The 17,276-nt window shown below is 45.8% G+C and overlaps 1 protein-coding gene across 1 annotated transcript; it reads left to right on the plus strand.

Moving 5' to 3' along the window:
* The first annotated feature begins 406 nt into the window (after positions 1-406).
* SLC2A3 (solute carrier family 2 member 3) lies at positions 407-15,986 on the plus strand. Its single transcript, XM_030321613.1, is given in 14 exon segments — positions 407-598; positions 2,158-2,221; positions 2,224-2,249; positions 2,770-2,930; positions 4,829-4,904; positions 4,907-5,071; positions 5,340-5,502; positions 6,205-6,300; positions 6,303-6,391; positions 10,742-10,846; positions 11,210-11,270; positions 11,273-11,310; positions 11,798-12,001; positions 13,441-15,986. Coding segments are annotated over 14 exon segments (1,479 nt in total). The 5' UTR covers positions 407-583; the 3' UTR covers positions 13,657-15,986.
* Positions 15,987-17,276: the final 1,290 nt, after the last annotated feature.

A 17,276-nucleotide genomic window follows, 5' to 3' on the forward strand; every position in this document is an offset into this window, starting at 1 on the left:
TAACTCTCAGCTAGTAGCACCCAGTCAACTTTGCCTTATATAAATAGCATTTATTCTCTCTTTATAGATTAATTTAATTCCCAGCAGATGCCGAGAGCAAAAAATTAAAGTGTATTTGCCCTCCCTCCAGCCTTTTCTGGTAGCATTTTGTCTGTGAAACTAAGAGGCTATATAGCGGCTATTAGAAGAGGGAAGGAGGACGAGCTTAAAAAACGGAGTGGGGAGGGTGAAGGATGTGGTTTTGAAACAAGGGGAGGGAGGAGTTGTCGTCTAGGGTGGGGGTAGAATTTGAGGTCACAAAATTCCGAGAGGTCACGGGATCACTAGAGGCGGTGTGGGGTGGGGCTGGGGGGGGGGGGGGGCTTGTCTCCCTTGCAGGCTCCACCCTTTGCAGAGATTATAAATAAGTAAGCCGGCGAGCTCTAACGGTGAGAGTGAGGGGGACATGTGGAGCGGTCCTGGGGACCTGGAGAAAACTTGCTGCCCAGAAGGACATTTTGGAGGTTTTGCTGACTGCAAGAGGTGGCTCTGGATCCCACTCCTAGATCTTTATTGAAGACTGGAAAAGAATTAAATTAGGGCCATGGGGACACATAAGGTAAGAGATGATACGATTATCAATTATTTTTGCGCCTGCGGGGCACACTCAGAAAGGCCGAACTCAGTGGTGATGACTGTGCTGGGTTTGTATTCTAAGTCATCTAGCCGTCTTCAGGCCTTTTCGCTTCTCCAGCCTGCAGTGCCACAATTTGGCCACTACTCTGGATGTTAGAGCCTATCAAGGATTCATCCCCGTCCCGCTCACCTTCCGTCGTAGGAGAGACACCGGGAGAAGTTGTGTGTGTTTCTCAGGGGGTTTTTTGTGTGTGTTTTTGTTTTGTTACATAATCACATGCACTGAGGATGCGAGGATGAGATGGTTGAGTGTTAAGGCTGCCTGGCTGTGTTGATGACAAGCGTGGGTCTCTGAGCGAGCGCAAAGATTCCTCTGGAAGCATTAGACCTTGAAAAGGCCTGGGATTGGTTTGGGGGCCTGGGTCAGTGTTCAGCCATCTGCTCTATAACCTATAGGAGTTCCTGGATACTAAGGAGATAGAATTCCCGTGGCCCTTATTGTGATTGCGATTGTGAGTGCACGATACATTAACAGGTCATCGTGTGTTGTGTATGCAATATTTGCAAGGAGAAAAGCATCATCACCAACGTAAACTTATTTGAAAATAAATGAAAATAAGAGAAGGGATGAAGATGGGGGGCGGGGAGGAAAAGGCCCTCAGGATAGTAAATGATGAGGTGAGGCAGAAAAGAAGAGGTGCTTACTGATGGGAAAAGGATTAAGCAGAAAGAGCTGTGTACGGGGCGGGTGGGGCACTCGGGTACTTAGGCTAGTTTGCCTAGGGTACAAGGTCAGCTTGGAGAACGGAAACTCCTAGCCAGCCACTCGGTCTAATCGGACAGGGAGGGGGTTCAAGGAAAGGAAGGACTGGGAGAGCGCTGCAGAAGATGTCTTCAGGCTTAACAATTAGGCTTACCTCGAGCTGGAAATTTCAGATAACACTTGAATTAACTCCAGCAAGGTGAAAGACGACTCCCTCCTCCCCACCTTGTCTCCCCAGTGTTGGGATGGAAGGGAGCTAGTGCACGCCCCCTGCTGGATGGGGGCAGCGGTACGTTATCAAGTAAACAGGAAGAATTTCAATCGGACCTGGATACCTGTGGGTAGATGCTGTAGATTACATTATCTCGAGAGATAAGAACAGCCCAGTGATGAGGACACCACCACCACAACTCTGGGCTTCAGTGGGATCTGGGGTACAGGAGAGACACTGTTTCCAAAATAATCCACTTCCAGGAAGCCCCAGGTCTATGCTTGCTTTTATCTGGGGCAGTTTTTTTTTTAATACTTTCAAACCAATTAACCCAGGTCCCCTTAACTTTCTTCCCATAGTATCTTGCCACTTCTCCCAAGTTTACGTAATGGTCTGCACATCTCTGGATAAGTTCTTCAGTACAACCTGTTGTTTTGTGTTCCCCATTCGTTACCTAAATGTCATTAAGTTTTGTTCTTTGCATACTGCTCATAGCCAAGTGCTCCTAGTACTCAATCGAGAGTTTTAAGGACTGTTTTTTTTTCCCCTTCTCTCCCTCCCCACCCAGGTCACGGCGCCGCTGATCTTTGCCATCTCCATCGCTACGATAGGCTCTTTCCAGTTTGGCTACAACACGGAGTCATCAATGCTCCCGAGATGGTGAGTGCCGGAAACTAGAGTTAAGGGTTAGAATTTGGAATAGGGAAATTATTCCTTGAAGTAGGGTTTCAAGAGTGAGAATTTCAGTCAAACTTGGTGCCTAGCTCGGCTAAGGCTGAAGAGGCAGAATAATGGTGGGGAAGTCTATAGCTGAATCATTAAAGCAAAAACTCAGTTGCTCCTTAAACCCGTGACTGGACCTGTTCTCCTCTCACCCTGTCGTGATGGTGGGAAAATGGGGAGGTGGGGGGTTCTACCCCAGGACTTGGGGGTAGTCACTGAATATCGGTGCTACTACCTACTGGGATTTTCAGGACAAATCAAGCTTGTTCTTTTTGGAGCTGCCATTAACTCCAGTATGTTCTGGGTCTCTTCCAATCCATCTGTTCACTCACTGGATTCTCTACCTATAAAGTAATCGTAATGCTGTTTTCTTAGGGAGGAGAAGATCGCCCATATTTGTCCCTTCTCTCATTCAAGTGTAACAGTCTGCCTGCCCACCCACCATTTTAATTTGCAGATCATAAAGGACTTTCTCAACAACACTTTGATAAACACACAACAACCCTCGCGATGAGGTGTTAATCACTCCTCCCTCTGGTCTTTGGCTGTGGCCATCTTCTCCGTCGGTGGTATGATTGGCTCCTTCTCCGTTGGACTCTTTGTCAACCGCTTTGGCAGGTATTGACTAGAAACTGGGCAAAGAAGGAGGCTATGCTGGTTGCATTGAGAACAGGTATTGAGAATCAGGATGGAGAGGCTATGGGGCGCCTGGGTGGCCCGTTAAGCGTCCGTCTCAGGTTAAGATCTCATGGTTCCTGAGTTTGAGCCCCACGTCCGGGCTTCCTACTGCTGTCAGCACAGTGCCTGCTTTGGGAGGACCCTCTGTCCTTCTCTCTCTGCCCTTCCCCGCTCGTTCTCCTCTCTCTCTCTCTCTCTAAGTAAATAAAAACTTAAAAAAAAAAAAAAAAAGGGAGGGGGAGGAGGTAAGGATGTATTTGAATGAGAGCATTCCCCAATCTGATCAAGGCAAGCTTAGTCCAACAGGCACTGAATAGGACTGCCCTTGCTTGAAGCCGTGTTGCCCGTCAAGAGATTAGCCTTTGGCAGTCCAGCATAAGCTAATTCAGGATTCCCTAATAAAGTGCACTGTGGAATTCCCAGAAACCTGTTTATATTCACAAGGTCAGAAGTTGTTTGCTTTTCTTAAAAACTTTGGGGTCTCGTGCAGATGTTTGCATTAGTTTACAAAGCCGGATCGGAGGAAACGTTTTTCTAATCCTTGGTCTGTGGCACGTGTGGACAATGGCCAAATAACTGAACTGACATTCCCCCTCCCCCAAAAGAAAATCGAATCTCCTCATTCTGTGCTAACTTGATTAAAATGTCTTAGCAGAATACTTCCAGTATTCTGGTGAAGGAACCATTTCGTCTGCTAATGAAATGTCCTGGAAACACAAATGGAATTCAACTTTTTAAAAAATTAAAGCAACCGGTTTTATTTGATCATCGTTTGGCTTGCATTGTCGAGGGCACCTTGTGTCAACTAAAGTCACTGAAATTTTAATGTGCACCTCCCAATTCACGTGACTTTCTTCCAATTGTTCTTCTCTTGAGAGAAAGAACCTCTCTCCTAGGGAGAGGTGGGGACCCAGGGAAAGGAATGCAGAGAAAGGCAAAAGAGAGAATGAGGGATGGTTTGGGATGTACCTTTAAGATCTCCCCAGGATTTCAAAGCTCCCCTGGGTAATTCCAGTGGGCCTCCCGAGGGGAGAATCTAGAGTTGGTTCTTCCCAACATCTGCGGTAATTTTTCAGTGTTAACCTCTTACCTTGTCATCCTTTAGCTGTTCCAGTGGCTTTGCCTCCCACATCTAACGCACAATGCAGCAATTTATTATTTTATGCTGGCTCTCAATCTAATTGTCGACGGCCTCCCCACAGGCTAGCCTAGAGAAGGCGAGCATGAAAGGCGGTCTGCTTTTTACAAATAGAAAAACATGTGTCTGAACTCTATCTTGTTACTTGTTGGTGACATCTAAGCAGTTACGGTATAACGAGACCAGTAAGAAGCATAAAGAGATCGTACTGGTCCAAAAATTTCTCTAGAATGTGTTGGACCAGGGTAGGAGAATTGCCCAGGGCGGTGGTTCTCAACCTTCTCATTGAATGAAATCACCTGGACTGCTTTGGGGATCAGATTGCTGGGCTCCACCCTAATGAGTGCATAAATGGGTGGATGGGACAATTTTAATTTGTTGCAGATCTCTAGCTGATGCTGTTAGTCTGTGGCCAACTTTGGGAACTACTGGCCTTTGTGGTTACTGCGATTCTGGCGACAGCTGGGGCGTTAGGAGAATCTTAAACAAGTTCTCTAGGTGATTTTATGCACACAGAGGCGTAAGAACCGCCGATCCTGGTTATCCCAGCTAGAAATGTTCTGATAACAGAAAAAGGAAAAGTTAGACCAAAAAGAGAAGGTACGTAATAAGGCTGGAGAAGGGTGAAAAGACAAGGAAAGAAGGAGAGAGACTGGGCCTATTTTGCTAATTTCTCTTGTGTTTTCATTTAACCTTTCAGGCGCAATTCGATGCTCATCGTCAACCTGTTGGCTGTCGCTGGTGCTGCCCTTATGGGGTTCTGCAAAATAGCCCAAGTCGGTTTGAAATGCTGATCCTGGGCGATTGATTATCGGCCCTCTTCTGCGGCCTCTGCACAGGTTTTGTGCCCATGTACATTGGTGAGATCTCGCCTACCGCCTTGCGGGGGGCCTTTGGTACTCTCAACCAGCTGGGCATCGTCGTCGGGATTCTCGTGGCTCAGGTACTTCCTGAATATCAGTTTCATGGCTCCCTAAATGAGTTAACATAGAGTAGTCCTGAATCTCTAGCACCCATTCAACTACGTAAGTTTCAGGTATCATTACTACAACTCAGACAGCTTCGGAAGCAAGGGAGGGTAGAGAAAGGGGAAGAAACAGAGTTTTTCTTTTCCTGTGGTAAAAGTATGGAGGGTTTTCCGAATTTCGTTTTTAATCCACCGTGGCTCGGAAAGGATGAGATTTATGGTAGCCTCTTTGCCTGGCTTCCAGATCTTTGGCCTGAAAGTCATCCTGGGGACAGAAGAGCTTTGGCCCCTGCTGTTGGGCTTCACCATCATTCCCGCGATCCTACAAAGCGCAGCCCTTCCCTTCTGCCCGGAGAGTCCTCGATTCTTGCTCATTAACAGAAAGGAAGAGGAGAACGCCAAGGACAGTGAGTATCCCTCACACCCTCACTGTAGGAATTTTAGGGCTGCGGTTTGTTTCAGGACGAGGGTGTTGGGTCTGTCCTCTCCTTTCCCTTGCCCCTCAGAACCGAGTGAAAGGTTTCCTGATGGCTCTCATGTCAGAAACTTTCTTTTCTTCTCTCTTTCTTTTTTTGTTTTTAAATTCTGTTTAATGTTATTTTTAAGAGAGAGAGAGCGCGCACAATCAGGGGAGGGGCAGAGGGAGAGGGAGACACAGAATCCGAAGCAGGCTGTCAGCACAGAACCCGACGCCGGGCTCAAACTCATGAGCTGTGAGTTCATGTATGGCCTGAGCCTAAGTCGGACGCTCAGCTGGCTGAGCCACCCAGGCACCCCTCAATTCGACCCCTAAAGAGTGATGTGAGAATTAAAAAGGGGGGAGGGCTTGAGTGTCCGACTTCATGTCATGATCTCGTGGTTTGTGAGTTCAAGCCCACATCGGCTCACTGCTGTCAGCCCTGTCAGTGCAGAGGCCTCTGTCCCCCCTCTCTCTGCCCACCCCCCCTCTCAAAAATAAATAAACACTTAAAAAAAAATTAAGAGAGAAGCCGATTAAGGCACAGATGCTAGCCAAGGCTCGTCTCGCGTGGCCTCTTCCCAGCTGTTACGGGGAAAATGACCTTGGGTCAGCACCTTAACCTTAATCCTTGGTTTGCTTGTTTTACCAGTCCTCCAGCGATTGTGGGGCACCCCGGATGTGACTCAGGACATCCAGGAGATGAAAGATGAGAGTGCTAGGATGGCACAAGAAAAGCAACCCACGGTGCTGAGCTCTTCAGATCGCCCAGCTACCAGCAGCCCATTATCATTTCCATCATGCTCCAGCTCTCCCAGCAGCTCTCTGGAATCAACGCGGTGAGTATCTGCTCCACATCTGAGGGGGCGGGACCACGTTGCACTTAACTCCCCTGACCGCGGTGCCAGTGCTGGCGTGGTCACCCCACGACGCTCGCCACATGGCGGCCACTCCAAAATGTTGGTAATCCAGGCTCTGGCTTAGTGTTGGTTTTATTTCCTTATTACTAGAGTTCATTTATTTAAGTAATCTCTACACCCGACGTGGGGCTCGAACTCACAACTCTGAGATCAAGAGTCCAAACGCTCCCCTGACTGAGCCAGCCAGGCGCCCCTGTTTTATTGCTTTAAGATTCTGTCTGCAGCACATGTTTTCCATGTGGAAAAATAAGATAAATTCAAACAAAAAATTCATCACCTTTAGTCTTGGAACTTGTGGTTCACATTTGTCCTCTTCCAAATTTTTTTCAGTATATAGGACATTACAAATTTATCTACTTTTCATTAATCCTCTTTCTGACCCACTCATTTTTTTATTGCTGGTTGTCTTTAACTTTGGTCAATCTTTTTTTTAATTTTTATTTATTTTGAGAGCGAGAGAGAGAGAGAGAGAGTGCATGAAGGGCAAAGAAGAAGGAGACAATCCCAAGCAGGCTCTGCGAGGTCAGCGCAGAGCCCGATGCAGGGCTCGAACCCAGAAACCATGAGATCATGACCCAAGCTGAAATCAAGAGTCAGACACTTAACCAGCTGTGCCACCCAGGTGCCCCTAACTCTGCTCAGTCTTATCTCTTGTCATCAAAGATAATGTAAGCCATACAACTAAAGTAGATCCAAGAATTTACTGCTGTGGCTTTTTTTCCCCGGGACTTTACAGTCTAGAAAGCATAGTAAAGCCCAGGGGAATAATGAGGCAATCCATTCAAGAGGTATACATGTACTATTCTATATGTATGTTTACAACTAGAATAGTGACTCTGATCGTTTAAAGTGGGGAGCAAAATGGAAGCTGACAGTTGGCAGGTAACTTATATTCTATGCATGTAATCACCTTCAGCATTTGAGTCTTCGGTGTGTAAGAGAGGGTATTTATTCCCCTACCTTGTATCCATTTGCAGATAAAATATTGTAATTGAGACACACTGCTGTCCTGCCTCTTTAAATTTCAGATGAATGCCTTGAGAGCTTCTGACCAGTCTTTTCTTTCTTTTTTTAATGTGTATTTATTTTGAGAGAGAGAGCTAGGGAGGGGCGGTGGGGGTGGGGGGGGGTTACTTAGAGCCGAAGCAGGCTCCATGCTGATAGCAGAGGCCCTGCGCTGGGCTCGAACTTACAAACTATGATCACGACCTGAGCCAAGTCGGACGCTCAATCACTGAGCGCCCCCCCCCCCCGCCCCCGGTGCCTCTCTCATCACTCTCTGATCAATATGATTAGATCATTTTATAGCAAGTTGGCCTCTGGCCTTTTCTCCGTAACACGCCAAGAAGGTTGCTTGTATCTGAAATAGCAGTGCTTCTCAGGCAGGGTTGGAGGATGTAATATCAGAAATTGGGAGGAAAGATAGTTCAGTGAATCTCGTTCTCAAATTTTGTCGCTTTAAAAATCACTGCAGGGGCACCTGGCTGGCTCAGTTGTATAACATGCAACTCTTGATCTTGGGGTTGTAAGTTCAAGCCCCACGCTGGTTATAGAGGTTACTTAAAAAAATATATATATGTATATGTATATTTGTGTATACATATGTATATTTGTATGTGTGTACATATATATATATATATGTGTGTTTTTTAATTAAAAAAAAAATCACTGTAGTAAAATACACTCTGAAGACTTTCCAGAATAGCAGGGCTGGGACTAGAGTGAGGCATCGAGGTGCAAGTCAGTGGTCGTAAGCATGAGCGCCTCCTTAAATTGTGCACCCTAGGTGCCTCACTCGCACCCAGCATGCATAATTTAGGCTCCAATGCGGGCCCTGTAGAGCAGGATCAGAAAAAGCCCACTCTTGGAAAAATTACAAATGATAAATTAGCACTCTGGAGTACAGACTCCTCCCACTTCAGGAAATGATGTGTGAAAACACTTTTTCAACCTACATTTGAGTAGACGGTGTTTTCTAATTTCCTTAGAAAAGGCAGAGGGTCAGAGGTTGGGTAGCATTTACCTAGCAGAGTAAAACTGCTTGAGGGTGAGATGATGTACGAGTTAGCTTGAATCCCGCTTGATAGCAAATAGCAAGGTAATTTGACTGTAAGAACTTTCCTTGAGATGTGTACATATGTATTAGGTTTTTGTTGTATAGGCTTTTAGATAAGAGAGAGTATTGCCATAACTATTCATTGCTAGGTTTAACTGTTCAAATGTCTTTTCTCACAAGCTTTATAATATTAAGTATTATTGGAATTTTTTTTAGCAGTCTTAGCTCCCCCTTCTCTTCTAAAGCAGCAATTTTTGATTGGGATGATACTACAAATCTTTTTTCCTTCCTCCCTTCCTTCCTTCCTTCCTGCCTGCCTGCCTGCCTTTTTTGAAGATTTTATTTTTAACTAATCTCTACACCCAAAATGGGACTTGAACTCAGAACCCCGAGATCAAGATCTGCATTCTCTACTGACTGAGCCGGCTAGTCGCCCTAGTTTCTTTTGTTTTTTTTTTTTAAGTAAACTACACCCAACGTGGGTCTTGAACTCTAAGCCTGAGATCAAGAGTCACATGTTCTACCGACTAAGCCAAGAGCCCGCAGATCTGCTTCCAAAAGCACAGCCTTGTAGCACCTGTCTGGCTTAGTCGGTTGAACATCTTGCTCTTGATTTTAGCTCATGATCTCATGGTTTGTGGGATCGAGCCCCACACTGGCCTCCATGCTGACAGCACAGAGTCTGGTAGGGATTCTTTGTCCCTCCCTCTCTGCCCCTCCCCCACATGCACTCTCAAAATAAATAAACTTTAAGAAAAAAAATTTATTAAGAGCACAGCCTTGGGGTGCCTGGGTGGCTCAGTCGGTTAAGCATCCGGCTTTAGCTCAGGTCATGATCTCGCAGTTCACGAGTTCGAGCCCCGCGTCGGGCTCTGTGCTGACAACTCAGAGCCTGGAGCCTGCTTCGGATTCTGTGTCTCTCTCTCTCTCTCCCCCTCCCCTGCTTGCGCTCTATCTCTATCTCTCAAGAATAAGTACACTTAAAAAAAATAAAAAATGTAAAAAGCACAGCCTTAGTCTTATTTTAAAAAATACAAATATACGTGGCTTCTATCTGAGGTGGTAAGAGTTGTTTCTTGAAAGGTAAATCCCAGTATAGATGCATATATTCATGAAAAAGTCTGACGAATTTTGCTGTAGAGAAAAACACTCTGGATGAAATCATAAACTCTTGACTCAAACCTGAGGGACTGAGCCTAGATGATCTAGACACTGCCAGGCACTGTTCCCTTATTACCTTGAAGTCTGAGTCCAATATTTTTTTTTTTTTAATTTTTTTTTCAACGTTATTTATTTTGGGACAGAGAGAGACAGAGCATGAACGGGGGAGGGGCAGAGAGAGAGGGAGACACAGAATCGGAAACAGGCTCCAGGCTCTGAGCTATCAGCCCAGAGCCTGACGCGGGGCTTGAACTCCCGGACCGCGAGATCGTGACCTGGCTGAAGTCGGACGCTTAACCGACTGCGCCACCCAGGCGCCCCGAGTCCAATATTTTGACATCTCTTTAACCATGGTAGTTGTAGCAGCCATACATAACCGTACACGTTAAATAGCAGCTTATTGAATAGTATAAAGTTAAAATGATAGGAGGTATTACTTCCTGAAACACTTGGGATGGACCCAGAGCTAGGAATTCTAGCCCGAGTTCTGCTTCTAATTACATGAGCAGGCTTGAGGTTACTCCTCAATTGCTTCACCATCAAATTAGAATATCAGTGTACCTATCACTGTTTTCAGGCCTAGGGTAGTTATCTATTGAAGAAGCTTACTTAAGGGGCTTGCTGCTGGTTGGCTCAGTTGGAAGGGCATTTGACTCTTGATCGTGGGGTCACGAGTTCGAGGCCCACACTGGGTGTAGATCTTACCAAAAAAAAAAAAAAAACTTTAAAACACACAAGGCTTAGTTGAAAAAATTAATAGGACTTAAACCTTTAGATCTAAGTTGGTAAAAAAGATGTTAAGGAAGAGACTTAAATGGAGCAGAAGGAGTCAGCGTACAAGAAAAAATGGAAACAAGCAGCTAGAATTGACAAGAACTAAGAAGAGAATAGAGGTAAGATTCAGAAGATAATTCATTTGCAGAAAAGATACCGTGATTGAACAAGAAAACCCCAGAAAGGACCCCCTTAACCTCCTGGGACGGTCGAATTTATTTTTTGAGGGTTCTCTGTTTAACTGCGGTTTCAGAGCTGCATCTTTTGTTTCCCACTAGGTGTTCTATTACTCAACAGGCATCTTCAAAGATGCGGGCGTCGAGGAGCCAATCTACGCCACCATTGGTGCGGGTGTGGTTAATACCATCTTCACCGTCGTTTCTGTAAGTTGGGTGCTTTGGTAGTTTGTGGGGGCCGGGCCGGTGGGGGGCAGTTCTTACTACACATGTTCAAAGATGGGTTTCACGGCCTTCCACCTCCCTACCATCACCTAAACCTTTTTGGCCTGTTCTTCGGGGAAAGAAAAGCTATGGAGTGATGGGTGTAAGTAGGCTTCACTCCCTCCAAGCAAACAGGAAGTGCATGAGAAGGAGGGAGGTGTGCAGGGATGCTTTGAGCTTGGAACTAAAATGGGCAGGGTGACCATAACAAGTATCCTGCCATTGGGAAGGCAGATTCGGGTAACTCATGCGGCGTTTTCACGAAAGGGAGAGCAGAAATTTCATGTTCTGTTATTCTCCTTATAGCTGTTTCTGGTGGAAAGGGCAGGGAGGAGGACCCTGCATATGATTGGCCTTGGAGGGATGGCTTTTGTTCCATCCTCATGACCATCTCCTTGTTGCTAAAGGTGAGTGCCCTTGGAGGAAAAGAAGGGGGGCGGGGGGAGGCGGGTAGAAGAGGTTACAGGTGACCCTCCGTGACACAGGTGGGAAGATCCGTAAGGTCACATGCCCAGAGTTTTAAGAAAAGTGGATCATCAGAGATAGGTAGTTAAGCTGTTACCATTCTTGTATCCGTATAACATGTGGCTTGTAAAATACCCTACGTAATTTAATTCTTAAAGTAATCTTGAAGTAATAATGACTCCCATTTTACGGACAGTGAAATGATCTCAATGTGAAATGATCTCAACGTGAAAATGACCTGTGTGTGAAGTGAGCACAAGGTTGGGATTCAAAAACCCAGGGCTTTTGGCTAGATAGTCCAGTAACCCCATTGGACCCCGGCACAGGGAGCTTTTCGTGTTCAGTAGGTCCTCGTCTCTGGGAGACTAGATCCTAGCCAGGTTGTGCTGTCTTTTAGTACTTACTTGCCTTTGTTCCTTTCTCATATAGGATAACTATAATTGGATGAGTTTTGTCTGTATTGCTGCTATCTTGGTCTTCGTGGCCTTCTTTGAAATTGGCCCAGGCCCCATTCCCTGGTTTATTGTGGCCGAACTCTTCAGCCAGGGACCCCGCCCAGCTGCCATGGCAGTGGCTGGTTGTTCGAACTGGACCTCCAACTTTCTGGTGGGGCTACTCTTCCCTTCAGCTGCAGTAAGTAAATTACAACGAATCTCCCCTAGGGGCGCCTGGGTGGCTCCGTCGTTAAGCATCGGGTCATGATCTCATGGTTCACGAGTTCCATTCCGACATCAGGTGAGCTCGAGCCCCACTTTGGGTGAGCCCTGCTTCTCTCTCCCTCTTTCTCTGCCCCTTGTGGGGGTTCGCTGTCTGCCCCTCACTCACTTGTGCCCTCTCCCTCTCCCTCTCTCTCAAAAAAGAAAGAAAGAAAACGAAATTCACCTAGCCAGTCTCAAAACCAGCTCACCTAAGCCAACAGGTTTAAAATCTGTTTCCTGACACCACAGAGGGTTAGATATCAAGTGTTCTAAAACAGATTTTCTTTCTTATTTTCAATGGCATATAGAAAAAGAAAGAATGATGGCAAAAAAGGATTGAAGCAGGAGGGTAAGACTGGGAACCCACCCCTCCCCGCCCCCCAGAGAGAGAAAGAGAGAGAGAACACGTGCATGGGTGAGGGGGTGCTGAGAGAGAGAGAATCCCAAGCAGGCTTCGTGCTGTCAGCGCAGAGCCCGATGCGGGGCTCAAGTCCGCAAACGATGAGATCATGACCTGAGCTGAGATCAAGAATCAGACACTTAACCAACTGAGCCACCCAGGCACCCTAAAACTGGGAACTTTTATTAAAAGACCACTAGTCCGAGGTGATTACAGGCATAGTTCTGCCTAGAAACAATGATAGTTTTAAGCCTCCAGGGATTCCAAACCAACACTTAAATCCATAATTTGAGTTCGCATTCATGACTCCGTGACCTTAAAGGCTCACTACACAAAGGGATGTCAATGAATGGATGAGACAGCTCCTATTCTAAAATAACCTGGAGTTGGTTCCTTAAATAAAGGAACTTGCAGTGGACTTCTGGAAAGCAGTTCCTATTTCTGTGAGTCTTTCAGAAACCCAGATTTGATCTGATTTTGTTTTATTTAAATTGTACTTAACAGAGAGTGACAGAGAGAGAGCACACACAGGGGAGGGACAGAGGGAAAGAGCAAGAATCTTGAGCAGACTCTAGCCTAAGTACCGAGCCTGATGCGGGGCTCAGTCCCATGACTCTGGGACCAGGACCTGAACCAAAATCAAAAGTGGGACATTGAACCACCTGAGCCGTGCAGGCGCCCCAGAAACCTGGATTTTAAAAATCATCTTCAACAGTCCTAAACTACTCCGTAGGTATTTAGAAGCAGGGAACTTTAGTGAAGAGGAAAAAGAACGGCTCAAAATTGCAGAGAAATCTAGTAAGTTAGCAAGGGCATCGTAAATCTCTGAGGAAGCCTTGATGTTCTTGTTAAACGTGGAGAGGTTACGTCTTGGAGCCTACTAGAAATGGACGGCACGGAAACGAGTTTGGCCACGACCAGATTTGGCCCTGATGCTCTTTTTTTTTTTTTTTTTTTTTTTATCTTTTCACTAGTTCTATTTAGGAGCCTACGTTTTTATCATCTTTACCGGCTTCCTTGTTATCTTCCTGATCTTCACCTTCTTCAAAGTCCCTGAGACCCGTGGCAGGACTTTCGAGGAAATCACACGAGCCTTCGAAGGGCAGGCGAGGGAGGCTGTCAGAGGTGAGAAAGGCCCCATCGTGGAGATGAACAGCATCCAGCCCGTGAAGGAGACCACCAGCGTCTGAGCCGTGCCTCCCCCCCGCCTCCCTCCCAACACGGAAAAGCAACCTCTCCCCAGAGGAGGGAGAGACCTCATCAGGTTGGAACCCAGGACTGTTTCCGAATGCTGCTACTTGATTCCTTTCTCTTCCCTCACACACCATGAGCACTCAGAGGAGCCCAATGCTGGACTTAGTTGTATCTTCAATGGCTTTCGAAACATTTCAGTTCTTGGACGTTTCTCTTCCGTGTAGAAGAGACCAAGTGAACCTAGCTTCATCTCCGGAGGGACTGGCCACTTGGCTCATGACAACATTGCCACCTCTTCCTCCCTTGGCTTCTGCTATGGCCCCACAAGGGCCTACAGGGGAGTAAGAGTGAGGTACAGTTTCCCTGACCCCAGACTTACCAGGAAGCAGATCTACAGGAGTGTGGAGGGCAGAGAGGGATTAAATACGAGCACCTTCCTCGCTTCCATACAGCTCTCTGCAGAGCAGATTAACTTGAGTTTTATTTATTTTTACCTTCTGGTTTTATTGCATAAATATTTATTTTTTTAAGTGTGAAGTAATTTTACCAAATAATGGAAACGTAAGGAAATTGAGGTTAGAGGGAGGCGCTTAAAGAGAGGTTTATAGGGTAGAAGATTCGATACTGGCGAGGTCAAGGTGCAACAAGGGAAGATTTGCGGAGAAAAGTAATGTGTTATCGGAGGGGGTACGATGGGGTGCGTGAACGTTGCGCGTTGCCTCTCAGCGATTTCTGTCCTTCAGGTGGAAACTCTCAAGTTACATTTCTCAGAGAAGTCATGTGCCTGTATTAAGAAGCTACTGGTTACCTTTGGAACTTTTTTCTTTGTTTAAGATTTTATGTAGTGTTACTTGAAATCTCGGGTTATTATTGAGATGGGCATTGTAGTTAATGGTGGTTAACGGGTTCTAATTTTGGTTGGAGTCCGGAGAAGGGAAGGCTGTTTCTAGCAGTCCTGTCTCCCCTCGCTGGACCAAACAACTCCCTCCCCTTGTAGTGGACTCACTTTTTTGTATTTTGTTTTTTTAATGAGCTCCTACCACCTGCCTGGTGGGAGAGCCTTCCCAATGAGCATCCCAAAATATTGGTTCTTGGTAGAGGTTCAGTATTTCTAAATGTTATTCTTTAGGAGATTTTAGTTGTTGATTTTTATTTTGTTTTAAGCCATAGCTTTAAAAGAATTCAGAGGAGAATGTTGGTAACTACCTTGAATTTGTAACCTCAGCTCTGGGGGTGGGTCTTTTCCTGAACGATTATTATCCAGTTGAACTATATGTTGTCGCTTTAAGGTCATTGCATGTGTGTTCATCTGTTGCCATATTTCCATAGTGTTACGTCAAGTGCCCTTCGGGGCCGTACATTTGAGACAGTTATGAGTAAATGTGCAGTGTAACCCACACTTGAGAGAGTATGAATGTATGTGCACTGACACTTTGCTCTGGGTGAGGTAGTTTATTGGTAACTTGTTTCCTCCGTGTTCTACAGCCCCCCCTTTCGAACAGAATGTGTTAAAACTCATCTCTCTATATACAGAGAACACTGCCTCTTCTGGGTGGAATTTGCATCTATGGTTTTCTTCCAGACTTTATACAGTTCAGTCTCATCTGGCTACCTTTCCCTGTTGGAGAGATGGGGGAGAATTCCTTAAGGAGACTACTGGTGGTAGATTCCATCTCACCCTAGACCCAGACAGTGGGAGTAGGAAAGAAGTGTGAGATCAGGACATGTGGCCTCTGGAGGTCGTTGGAGGGGAGTCATGGGGTAGTGGGAGGCCTTTCTTTTAAGAGGACAAAGAAACAAACTGAAGACTTCTAACTCTGGAGCATTTCGGGGAATTAGATGAGATGGAGGGGTTTCTGTTCGCCCCAGCTCACGGACACCTCCACAAATCCTCTAGTTTCCCAGTATTTGAATAAATGGAGACTGGACCCCATGACATTTACTCTGTCTTCCCTCTTTCATATGTTGCTTGATCACCCTCTCTCTCCTTGGTGCTTACACAGTTCAGGCCCTTTAGCCAAACCCTTGCCTATGACAGTATTTTACTTCCCAGTTCTCACTGTTCCCTCTGGTCGTTGAGCCGCTGGAAAAAAAAAAAAAAAACAAAACAAAACTCACAGAGCTTTTGGAATGGGGCTTTGAACAGGTGACTTCCTCTAACCGCCCTTCTACTTCTGGCTCCTCAAAAACAGTGGGTTGGCAGTTAGCAGGTGGAAGTCTTCCCATTTCGCAGCGACCGGATTGTGAATATTTCCAAATGGATTTTCTATTATTAATGTTACTGTGGTTCTTTGTTTTGAAATAAAAATTCTGAATGTACATATGACATCACAGGCTTGTCTTTTTTCATTTGTGCTTTGCTGTGTTTTTGTCCTTCCTGGAACACAAAATCGGCTTTAAGTCCTGGTTTGGCCACACAGTGCCTGCCGCTGCCTTGAGTAAGTTTCTTTATGAGAGTCTAGTACACATAAAAGTAGCGATACATGTTTATCACACAGATGAAATGAAAAGCCTTAGAGCGTTGCTTTGCACACTCCATAAATCACCGTTGTTTCCTTTCCTGAATGAGAATTCTGCTTTTCTCTCTTGTGCTTTCTTCCTTCCTTTCCCCTCTAGTCTTTGCTCTCTGAAATTCATCCTACGCTGATTAAGACGTCCATACTGTATTTATATCACCATCCTACTCAAAATCCTTCAGTAGCTTCCAGCCAACTACAGAAAAAAACAAAACAAAACTTAACCCCCCTACGGATCACTCCCCCACCCGCCCAGGGCAAGGTCCCTGCTACCTTTTCAGTTTGATTTACCATATTGTAGCTCCTATTTATACAGGAAAACACCCACACCCACTTCATCACTCATTAACACTTTTTTTTTTTTTTTAATGTTTATTATTTTTGAGAGAGAGACACAGAATCTGAAGCAGGCTCCAGGCTCTGAGCTGTCAGCACAGAGCCCGACCTGGGGCTCACACGCATGGACCGTCAGGTCATGATCTGGGCCAGATCATGACCTGAGCGGCAGACTGGGCCACTCAGGCACCCCTCTCATTAACCCTTTCATGCCTTCATTTATTACTTTGACACTCCCCTACATTTCCAATCACTTCCTAAAGACACGTGAACGGCTACTTTTTATTTCTATTTAGTCCAGGCGTGAGCTCCATAAAGCCTTCCTTACTGGCAACATAATCCCTCCACTGGTACTCTGTGTGACAGGTAATGAGGATGAAACCCTGACCTGAAAAGAGCCCTGGGAGAGCACCATATTCTCCACGATTGTGGGGATCGCAGCTCCCTTTTTCTGTTTTTGCTTCCTTGTAATTCATTCTCCGGCAACCAGACTGATCTTAAAGACTTCCAATTACATCTTGTCACAAACTAGCTTGCAGGCTCCTTTCCTGTGGCCTGTTAATTCAGGGACCACACATCCCAGTTTACTGCGATCGCCCTGGTGTAACTTCCAGCATACTGCTTTCATTCATTTTCAAAACTGCCCTGAAAATGTGTTCGGGGAAAAGGTCTGCTTCTTGAACTTCATCTCTTGACACTCTGCTCACAGACTAGCCACACTGGGCCTTCTAGTTTTCAAAGACGTCAAGTTCATTATCAGTAGG

Source organism: Lynx canadensis, chromosome B4, assembly GCF_007474595.2.
Source record: "Lynx canadensis isolate LIC74 chromosome B4, mLynCan4.pri.v2, whole genome shotgun sequence".
NCBI lineage: Eukaryota > Metazoa > Chordata > Mammalia > Carnivora > Felidae > Lynx > Lynx canadensis.